The sequence below is a fragment of the Panthera uncia genome, chromosome B1 (genome assembly GCF_023721935.1).
Source record: "Panthera uncia isolate 11264 chromosome B1, Puncia_PCG_1.0, whole genome shotgun sequence".
In the NCBI taxonomy this organism is placed as follows: Eukaryota; Metazoa; Chordata; class Mammalia; order Carnivora; family Felidae; genus Panthera; species Panthera uncia.
This window is the reverse complement of record NC_064811.1, coordinates 2,104,116-2,115,304: the sequence shown is the minus strand read 5'-3', so window position 1 is coordinate 2,115,304 and position 11,189 is coordinate 2,104,116. Positions and strand designations below refer to the sequence as shown.

The 11,189-nt window shown below is 54.9% G+C and overlaps 1 protein-coding gene across 1 annotated transcript in view; it reads right to left on the bottom strand.

The window, feature by feature from the left end:
• Positions 1 to 222: 222 nt before the first annotated feature.
• Positions 223 to 11,189, bottom strand: part of GRK4 (G protein-coupled receptor kinase 4) — a 95,101-nt gene continuing 84,134 nt past the window's right edge. The window contains 8 exon segments of the mRNA XM_049632619.1: positions 223 to 372; positions 1,423 to 1,560; positions 1,936 to 2,073; positions 3,892 to 4,026; positions 7,170 to 7,275; positions 7,277 to 7,350; positions 7,436 to 7,644; positions 8,592 to 8,681. Of these exon segments, the coding sequence (XP_049488576.1) occupies positions 265 to 372; positions 1,423 to 1,560; positions 1,936 to 2,073; positions 3,892 to 4,026; positions 7,170 to 7,275; positions 7,277 to 7,350; positions 7,436 to 7,644; positions 8,592 to 8,681 (998 nt within the window). The 3' untranslated portion in view covers positions 223 to 264.

Genomic DNA, 11,189 nt, shown 5'->3' with positions numbered 1-11,189 from the left:
TGACACTGGAGGGCACTCTGGGCTGAGGAACAGGACCCTCAGCTCTGGATACTGGTGGGCGGATGCCCAAGCCCTCCCCTCTCCCCTCTCCGTGGCACAGGTCCACCCCTGGGGGTCTCAGCATCCGGGTGGTCCACAAGGGCCTTCGTCTTCAACTCGGCTTTGGTGACAAGGTGATTCACGTATGAATATAGAGACGTCTGCAGACTCATGAGGCTCTCATTTTACGAGGTGTCACATGTTTATTGCTGTTCACAGATGGGGTCAAACACCGCGCTCGTGCTCCTGGGCGCTGGGGCCCGGCTCTGCAGTGAGTGGTCACACCATTGAGGACAGCTCTTCCTTGTCGCTGGGGACACCGCTAATGCAGCCCTGCAACACGGCAGAGTGGCCGGGTCAACCTCTTACCCGCTCGGCCGGCTCAGCTCTCCCGTGCTGGACATACAACTTTACAACCACGGGGAGGGGGACCAACATTAGGACTGAGTTTCACACTTCCTCTCATCACCTCACGGTAGGGAAGCTGCTCAGTTCACACACACACACACACACACACACACACACACACACACACAGCATCTCAGACTCGCTTTCTCTGTCACACACCCAATTGCAATTCCTCAACCCCGAGCTGGGCCTGCAAGGAAGGAAACAGGGCCCGGGCTCCCTCTGCAAGCACCGGGTGGCGCAGAGCGGCCCCTCCCGCACCAGGACACCACAGCTGCAGGTGTCCCTGCCCGGCAACCTGCTCGCCTCGGCTCAGGCCTGCGTGTGAAGCGTGTGCAGACACGACTTCCCGCGCATGGACAGACCGACCGTGCTAACGCACACCTGGCCCCCGTTCTCCAAGGAAATGTGGTCATGGTGGACGTGCCCGACAGACCTTTCCCACCCAAGGCGTGTTTTTTACGCTGAACAAAGATGGACTCGAATGTTAGTGGACAAGCTCTGAACGAGGCCTTCGAGAACGGACAGGGTACCAAGCAGGATAAGCCGCTAGTCCAAGGAGAACTGCACTAGGAGGAAACATTTCTAGATACGGCCCGCGAAGTGTCTCCGAACCACTCCTCCAGGTTCTCTGTGAAAGCAGGCTAGCGAGGGAGCGGCTGTGAAGTCAGAACGGGAAGGGAGTAGTCTACATGGCATATACCGTTTCCCGACTGTTGTCCACGACGCTGATTTCGGAGCACGCTTAAGGGCTTTGTCACTGAGAGAGGGATCTGCTTCAGAGGCAGGTAAGCCCTTTTCCTTTTTGGATCAGAACAGTCTTCGTACCAACAGCAAACGACCTTGTGAGGGTTTTTGAGCCCCCGTGGGGCTCAAAGAGCACCACATTGCCAGAGCACTTAAATTATGTTTCTTTGCTTTTAACACGTCACGTTTTTTAAGAAGCCAAAATAACAACATGCTTTTTGCTCTTACCCCTCTTCTGAGGAGTCTATAGAAGAAGCCTCTCTTTGCTTTGGGAACTGGGTGGCACAGTGTCTCTTGTAGATGTAGTGCCACACATTCTCCAGTGTCACTTTCGTTGATGTCCTTGAAACAACCCGATTCGATCATCTGCATCCACAGAGAAGCGGGGGACACCGTGAGGTCAGTCGGCCACTTCCCCCCTGCCCCGGCAACCGTGCCCAGCACTCCGGGACCACCCCCATTCCCGTCCTCTTTCCTGCTTGCTGACTCCTTCTCGGGGTCCCTGCCCCGGCCTCCTCCTCCTCTCCCTGAGCGCACCCCCAGAGCAGGCCAGTACCGTGGGCGCCGGGCACCGGCCAGGCCCGCTTTCGAAGTGAGACCCATCGTGGACAACTATCCCCTTCCTGTGCGTAATGTTACCTCCAAGCACACGCGCACGCGCGCGCACACACACACAGACACACACACACACACACACACACGTTTCCTCCTGGCATCGGACCCCGTGGAAACCCGCAGTACCTCGTTCTGCCAGGGGATGGAGACAGAGCCTGTGGCAAATTGGCTGTAGAACGTATCGTCCGTGGTGTCCAGGTAGACTCCCCTCACCGTGGAGAACTGGTCGATATCCACGACATCCCTACAATACACTGCCTTCGGCTGTGCAAAGAACAAAAAGGCGTTGGCCTCTGAGATGACTGGAATCAATCTTAGTTTCCTTAATTACTAAGAACACGACGCATATGAAATGGACCCATTCGCACCGTATCTGAAGCCTTTCCCTTCTCCAGGGAAGTCTCCTCAGTCGCAGGCCCTGCGGATGCCCTCTGGCCCACAAACCTCCTGAGGCCCCCGCCCTCCTCTTTTCTGCAGTGGAAGGTGGGTTACAGGCAGAGGCAGGGATGAGGAAGGGCAGGGCGGAGTCCCACCTGTGCCTCCAACCCTCGGCCTCCTTCGCGTGAAGCGCCCTCTGCAAAGTCTCAGTGGAAAACAGCAGGTCCCGCCTCCCCACCTGCTGTCAGAGGTCATCTAGTGGTCGGGAGCCGACCCCTCCTCTGGGACGGGAGACCAGGCCGGCTGCCCTGAGGATCAAGCAAGCAGGGCGGGGCCAAGCCTGGGCCGCCTCCTCCGTGCAGCCGCCTGTGCTTCTGGAAATAAGGCATTGGCAGCTACAGACCAAACCGTGATAGTGCAAGAGGCACTGGCAGTTCTGAGAAATGTCCTGCCCACGTGCCGGAACCTGCACAAAGAAGTGACATTCCATAGGTTGCCGGTCAGCACACGTCAGAGCAGTGCTATCCGTTCAGTCCCCACACAGCGGGGGAAGGGAGCAAATGGTGGCCACACTCAGGAGGCAGTCTACGGGAGGCTGAAGGCCCAGAGCCCCGTCCTGCCCCCCCCCCCCCAGTAGACAAAACTGCCTACCCCGCTGCCACCGGACTCTCCTGTCAAGTGGCCCCCACGGGCTCCTCTGGTTACGTTCAGCAGAACACGCAGAACAGCCCCGGAGCCGGAACCCGCCAGGGCCTGCCCCAGGCTCGCCGGTGTGGCAAGGGCATCCCCTCCCCTCCCCGGAGAAGACCGCCTGCCTTCCCTGCTCCTCTCGGACCTACGGCCCGTCTCAAGTCCCTGCGGCACACAATCACTAGCCAGGGGGTTGGCCAGTTGTAACAAAGGTTGCCAGTTTGTAACCTGTCTCCCTGCCTATGTCCACAGGCTGGATCGAGCTCCACGGCAGCGAGACCTGGCTTTCCTGTTCTCCCTGTGGCCTCAATCCCGAGATCTGTGTCCCGCAGGTAGTAGGCACCCAATGGATCTGTAGCTCGTGAGCTAATTCAAAGGAGGGAGGCACCGGATAATGCACGGGAGTACGGAATAAACACCATAAGCCCTGAATCACACCCTGCAGAACTCTCTCCTCTTCACGGGTCTGTGCTGTGCCTGCAGCAGGCGGTTCAGGAGAGAGTCCGGACTGCATGCTGCTCATTCGTTCACACTTCCATCCACAGGAGCTCGCTGCCTGGTGTTCCCACAGGCGTGGCTGCAAACCGGGCTCTGGGCGCGGCCCCCGCCGCAGGCTCACGAGGAGACTCACGAGGAGGCTCAGGGGACCTCCAGGGCTGCCGGTGTGGAGCCAGGAACTGGGAGACGCATACAGGGCAAGTGCTTCCCAGACTAAAGAGGCAGGTGTGCCAGCGCTGACACAAGAAAGGGGACGCCGGAACATGCAAGGCCTTGCCGGGCCCGCCGAGGAGGCCGTGGGGTGGTGCTGAGGTTCTGCGTGGGGCAGGGCCAGGCTCAGCTGCCGCGAAGGCCCGTGAGGGCCCGTGAGGACAGTGTGGTGCGTGGCGGGGGCTGGGAAGGGGGTCCAGGGTGGGGCACCCCGGGCAGAGCCGGGCTGTGACTCTGTATCTGCTGGAACAAAAAAAAATCACTGGGTCACGTGACCCCCTGCTCCTCTCTAGACAACATACTTACATCAGGACAGAAAGGGGGATCCAACATATTTGCTTCCAGCTTCTTGAAGTTAATGTCCTTGAACACGGGGTGTCCCTTCACTTCCGCTGCTCCACCGCTGAAGCCCAGCCGTTGTCTGGGATTCTTGGTGAGTAACTGTGCCAGAGGCAGAAGCGAAGTCAAGTTAAGCTCCTGGGACGCGAGAGAACTCAGAAAGTCTCCACAATAAGAACCAGGGAATTAGGGGTAGCAAAGAGCACCTCCATCCAAACAAAGTTACGCAAATTTCAAAGTTTCAACCAAACCTCGTTAATTCAGATTTCTCTACTTTAGAATGCATGGTGCTTCAAAAAAAAAGTGGAAGCTAATAAAATAACCCTTGAGCCACCAGCAAATAAAGTGTGGGCTAAGTAAACCTTTGAGGAAGAATTTTAGCCATGGAAAAATTAAGGGGCTTTTTTAAAGGAAAAGAAACTGTCAAGAACGTCCAATATGCCATTTTAATACTATGTTATGTTTATAACCAGAAAGATCTTTATTCATTAACTAGATCACTGAGGAATTCAGATGAGGCAGAATTTTGGCAAACCTAGTTCTGGAAATTGTATGTTCTTAAAGTGATCAGACAGCACCTCTTCCTAACGTGTTCCTTACTCACACACTCATCATCGTCACCAATTCAAAGAGGTTCATCCACGGTTACTATCAGTCAGTAAGGCTGGGGGTGCTCAAAGCAACATGGGAGGCCAGGGCCTCTAAAGCACAGCGGAGCAGGCCTGGGGAGCCCCTGAGCTTGTACCTAAGGTTTTATCGGAGCACAGCCGGGCCGTTACCTGAGCTGGGCCCAGGGCCGCTTCTGCACTGGAGAGGTAAAGGACCAGCTGTGAGAGGGACCTGCGAGGCCCAGGCACCTTTACTCTCTGGCCCCTCACAAGAAAGTTTGCTGGGGTGCCTGGGGGGCTCAGTCGGTTGAGCGTCCGACTTCAGCTCAGGTCACGATCTCACGGTGCGTGAGTTCGAGCCCCGTGTCAGGCTCTGTGCTGACAGCTCGGAGCCTAGAGCCTGCTTGGGATTCTGTGTCTCCCTCTCTCTCTGCCCCTCCCCTGCTCACAGTCTGTCTGTCTGTCTCTTTCTCAAAAATAAATAAACATTTACAAAAACAAAAACAAAAAACAGGAAAGTTTGCTGACCTTGGCCTCGCCTCGCAGCCAGCACCCACTTTTCTGAACAGAAATCAACTCCCAGTGCGACGCACGCCTACCTCGTTCACCTCCGCAGACCCACGGCCCTCATGTGCACTGTGCCCTCCGTCTAGAAGAGTCGTGGCCTGGCTCTCTCAGGATCCAGCTTCCCACCTCAGACCTCCCTCGGCATACCTGTCACGACTGCTGTGACGACATCACGTGGGGAGCTGCTTGGAACAAAGCCTCCAGGGCCGGGGGGGGGGGGGGGGACTCCCGCTCACTGCTGTGGCCCCAGCACCCAGCCGGGGCGACAGCTGAGTAAGATTCACTCAGTGCAGCTACCCCTCGCACACTTCGTTAATTAGGAACAGATCTGGAAACTAACTGTGGGGCCAGATACAATCCCCACATCTCAGGGCTCCGTGACTCCATCATCCAGCCCGTTGCCAACACACACCCATCCAGTGGCCTTGGACTTGTGGTCAGAGAGCTCGCTTGGGATCAAGTCTGCCCACCGCCGTTGACGATGGGACATCACGAAAATCAAACGCTTAACTTTTCAACTGTGAGGCTAAGAAAATGCCCCAGAAATCCACCATGAGATTAGATGAGACAATCTGTCAAAGAGTTTTGAAAACTACAGAAAGGTGCCCACGCGTCAGGCGCCACTCTGACCTCCTGCTTGGGTCACCGTAAACACCGTAAACTTCCCTGCCTTCTGCTCTGTCGAGCACAAGTGCAACACCCTGACCTCACACCAAGTCCGGGTCACGCGCTCGGCACAGGTGCAGAGTGCTGGGGGCAGGCAGAGAGGGCGAGGGGCCCCGCAGAAGCCTGCAGCACCACCCCCCGCCCCGGCAAGTCCCTGTCCCCACAGGTCCGTCCCCCTCGACTGCCCCTTGCCTCCCAAGACGCCCCCTCCTCTGGTCCTCGCTTGCTGGCACTGAACCCCCTCTCCAGGAAGCAGCCGCTGCCGATCTGTGTTGCCAGGCCCCGCACACGCACAGCTGCACCGCCTCCCGGCCGGCCTGTGGAGGAGAGGTCGTCACCACCCACAGCTTAGAGGCGAGAAACCGGAGGCGCCGGCAGGGAAACCCGGCACGGGGAGCGGAGATGTGGCCCCTGGCACCAGCTCCAAGCCAGAGCTGCCAGCCCCAACGCGGGCACTCACGCGGGCACCGCCTCGCTCCCCGGCACCCCTAGCAGAGAACAGCACTTCTCCAGCCTGAAAAGCCCTGAGTCCTGGTTTCTTCCTTGTTGACGGCACCCGTCAAATCCTGCTTTTCCACTACAGTTCTTTTTCACGTTAGGTCTACGCGTGCAGTCCTTAGGCGGCAGGCTCTTCCAACTCCATATTTTTACACTCCCACCGCCCTTATCGGTGCCTGGCAGATCACAAGCACTCGGTCAAATAGCAGCTTGGCCAGAGAGCTGTTAAACGTGGAGGCGCTGACTCAACACTGCCAGCTCCCAGCAGAATGAGCTGGCGGGAAGAAAGGCCAGCCTGCTTCCGCTGTCCGGTGACAGGCCACAAACACTGGTCACATCATATATGGAAACAACAAGGGAGGGAAAACGAAACAGCTGCTCTCCAGCCACCGACAACTTACCGAAGTTACTGATCTACTCAGTATAGCGGCTGTTGGTCCCACACCCACTTGGGGACCCACACCCGGCCTCTCTGTGGCCTCCTCACCAACGACCTGGTCCTCCGCCCCCCATTCCCGCCACTCTCTCTCCCTAGACTCTTCGTGACCAGCCAGACCTCCTGTCCTCTCCACACGCTCCCCCGGACTTTCTGACTTTGGCAAGGAGGGACCAGACTCCCAACGAGCTGGGCCCCCACCTTGCCTAGAGCCCGCCAACTCTGCCCCTTCCCTTGCGCCCCTCTTCTTACCCTCCTACAACCCACTTCGATTCCACTGTCCATCAGTCAGCCACCCCTCGGCCTCCACCCAACCCCACAGCCTCGTAGGGCCCTTCACACATCAAGGAAGGTGGCAGGCACGTGGCAGGCCGTCAGGTCAAGGTGTCTGCTGTGACCATGATTCCCGGCAGTAGTTAAAGAGGAAAGAAACATGAAAAGACAGAAAAACCTCACTGTTTCTAAGATACTGAAGATGCTGCTTTATCTTTAGTTTTGCAGGAAATGATGACCTTGGCCCCACCTTCCCTGTCAGGTGCGTCTTTGGAGAAAGCAAACAATGACTGCTCTGCTTTGCTCCCGTTGGCTGAAGCCCAGTCGCGTCGTTTCCCGGGCAAGGGCAGGACGTGTGGCGCCAGCCTGGCGCGGAGGCTGCTGGGTGTCCCCAGCGCTGGTGGCAACAACTACAATGAGGCAGAGGTGTCTCCCAGCCCGGCCCCCCCGGAGACCGACCCACCATCCTGCAGACGGACTTGGCGTCCTCGGAAAACTTCCTGGAGTACTCCTCTGTGTCCTTCTTCACTCTGCGCTCGACTTCCTGTCGCTTGACCTTCTCTTTGAACTTTTTGAATGGAGAATGTCCCTGAATCATCTCATATATCAGGCAGCCAAGTCCCCACCAATCAGGACTAAACGTATAGTTTTCATTATTGATAACTTCAGGAGCTACACAACAAATACAGGAAATGTAAATTAAGTTTTGGTTTTAAATTTTCATGCAATTACTTACAAATAAAACACTATAAATTTAACATTTACTACAACATGAACCTCGGAAATGTGTTAAGGGAAAGAAGCCGGACGCACATGGCCCAAGAGAGTGTGATTCCACGCACATGAAGCAGGCGGAACAGACCAGTCTGCAGGGGCTGGGGCGGGAGGGGGTGCTGATGGGCGCGGGGTCTCTTTCTGGAGGTGAGGGCAACACCCTGTGGTTGCACATCTCCGTGAGCATGCTGAAACCCGCTTCAGAGTGGTGGACTCGACGGTGTGGGACTCATGTTTCAACAAAGCGGTTACTGGACACGGTCTGTACGATCCCGGAGCGTGGAACGAACAGCCACAGAATAAGGGCCATGGGGAAAGCGGTGCTCCGGGTGAGACCCCGCTCCTGAGGAGCGCGCCCCCTCAGATACCCAGAAGCATGCCCATGGGCACCCCACGGGCATCGGCCGCCTATTCCCAACACGGGAAGACCCCGCGGCAGGCGGTCGCACAGTGGGGGCGTGGGGCTCTCGGGGTCCCTCCTGCTGGAGGCCACCCCTGGGTCAGGCTGGCACTGCTGGGCTGGGAGCTGACCCCAGGCCAGGGCCTCCCGCTCACAGAGGCTTTGCGAAAACCAGGGAACGGTGGTTTCACGAGGGGCCTGAGAGGCCAGAGGGCACAGCGTGGGGACTGCGGCAGTGAGGGGGCCCCGTCCTGTCCCGATTCTGCCCTCCCTCAGCTGTGTGACCCTGCAGGCCTCACACCCCGCCTCTGTGAGACAGGAGGGCAGACGGAGGGCTCCCTCCGCAGTCCCGGCCCTGGCACCCGTGCCCCTCCAGGCGGCCTGGACCTGGTCTCGGGTGTGTTCTGGGCATGCAGCGAGGCCCTCCAAGCGGCCCCTCACATACCCATGTAGCCGACGGTCCCCACTCTTCCTCGGACGGTCCGGCCCTCCGGGACCTCCACGGCTAAACCCAGGTCTGAGATCCGGATGTGCCCTGTGTGTTCAAGCACATCACACAAACCACACGGGGTGTGCCGACACATTAACGGCAAAAAACCATGGGGGAAAACCTAAAATTACGTGTACCTTCTCCGCATTCCATAAGACGCTATGCGGTTCCACTAACACAACAGGACCAGGAAGCCCTTTAACCACAACCACTTGATGAGACAGAAGCATTGCATTTATTATTTTATATCCTATAAATAAAACTGTAATGCATAGTACATGAACTACACAAGCAAAAATAAACACTTTTGATCAGAACACCAGTAAGCTTATACGCAGGGACACCAACAGATGAATAAGGAGTTTTTCTCTGAAGAACAAATCGTAATAGCAAAATAATAAATAAAAATCAAGGAAATTCATTTAAAAGACTGTTATGGGGGCGCCTGGGTGGCTCAGTCGGTTAAGCGCCTGACTTCAGCTCAGGACATGATCTCACAGGTCTGTGGGTTCAAGCCCCATGTCGGGCTCTGTGCCGACGGCTCGGAGCCTGGAGCCTGTTTCGGATTCTGTGTCTCCCTCTCTCTCTGCCCCTCCCCCACTCATGCTCTCTCTCTCTCTCTGTCTCAGAAATAAACATTAAAAAAATTTTTTTTAATTTTTTTAAAGATTATGTTATGTGTTAATGCCTGTATGTAGAAAGATTTAAGTAGTTAGAAAGATTAAGTAGTAGTTATTAAGTAGCTTTCTTTTCAGAGTCTAGAAAGATAAACCAGCCCTGGAGGCAGACACCCTGGTCACCATGTTCACCAGGTGTCCCCAGCTTCTGACACAACATCTGCATATAGTAGGTGGTCAATAAATATTTATTGAGGAAGTGAGTGAATCAACCAATAAATGTGTGCTGAGCATTAAAAATACACAACATACTGCTCAAGGCCCTGGGGTCGTTTTACAACAGTCCACATTGTGCTCTAGATGGAAAGATGACTCTCCCTTAGCGTGCCTGCCACCAGGAGTCACATCATTCCCTGCCCACCATGGGGGAGGCCGGAGGCTGGTGGGCACAGATTCTGGAGCCACACGGCCCAGACTTGAGTTCCAGCTCTGCCACTTATTAGCATGTCTCAGTTTCCTGCTTTCATACTGAAAGATTTCCTCAACAAGGCAGCTTTTATGTATTTTGTGTTTAAGTACAATACTGGCATGTCGTGAAATTTTAAGTAACCTTTCTCATTTTTCTTTTAAAAAGTGATTTTTTTAAACTGGGACATGAAAAGCAAAACTGCTGACAAACTGTGTTTGAGAACACGGCCTGTTGTGCAGACCGCGGGGAAGCTGGTGCACACACACCTTCCTAACGGGCACACAGACCAGCATAGACGGACAGCCCCCTCACGAAGAATTTGGCAATGTCTGTACAACTGCACGTGAATCCATCCTTCAGCCTCACATCCCCCAGGAGTCTATCCCAAGGACACACTAGATAAGGCAGGAAATGGCATGTGGACAAATTTATGCAGTAGAAATAGCAGAAGACGGGGAACAGCCTGCTGTCCGCCAGTGTGCACCGGGCAGATCATGCTGGTCCCTCCACAGGCAGGCGGACAAGAGAGTAAGCAAGGTCTCTATTTGGTGTTGTAGAGTGGTCCATGTTACGTATTAAAGAAGCAAAGTGGGGGCGCCTGGGGGGCTCAGTTGGCTGAGCATCCGACTTTTGTTCAGGTCATTATTTTGCGGGTTCGTGAGTTCAAGGCCTGCACCAGGCTCACTGCTGTCAGCCTGTCAGGGAAAAGCCCACTTTGGATCCTCTGTCCCCCTCTCTCTGCCCCTCTCCCGCTACCACTCTCCCAAAAATAAATATTTTTTTAAAAGGAAAGAAAGAAAGGAAGAAAGAAAGAAAGAAAGAAAGAAGAGGGAAATACTCTAATCATATTAATGTCACTAGGAACTAATATTTTCAGCATTAGGATTAAAAAACCCAAATGTGAAACAAAGAAGTTAAATGAGAATTGGAAATATCAACACGAATTCATGATGAATATTTTCTTTTAAAACAACGTTTTAAAAAAGTTTTTTTAATGTTTATTTTATTTCTGAGGGAGAGAGAGACACACACACACACACAGAATCAGAAGCAGGCTCCAGGCTCTGAGCTGTCGGCACACAGCCCGACGCGGGGCTCAAACTCAGGATCCGTGAGATCATGACCTGAGCCGAAGTCGGACGCTTAACCGACTGAGCCACCGAGGCGCCTCTAAAACAATGTTTTCAAGAACAATGTTTTCGGGGCGCCTGGGTGGCGCAGTCGGTTAAGCCTCCGACTTCAGCCAGGTCACGAGCTCGCGGTCCGTGAGTTCGAGCCCCGCGTCGGGCTCTGGGCTGATGGCTCAGAGCCTGGAGCCTGCTTCCGATTCTGTGTCTCCCTCTCTCTCTGCCCCTCCCCCGTTCATGCTCTGTCTCTCTCTGTCCCAAAAATAAATAAAAAACATTGAAAAAAAAAATTAAAAAAAAAAAAAAAAAAGAACAATGTTTTCTAGGAAGAATGACCATC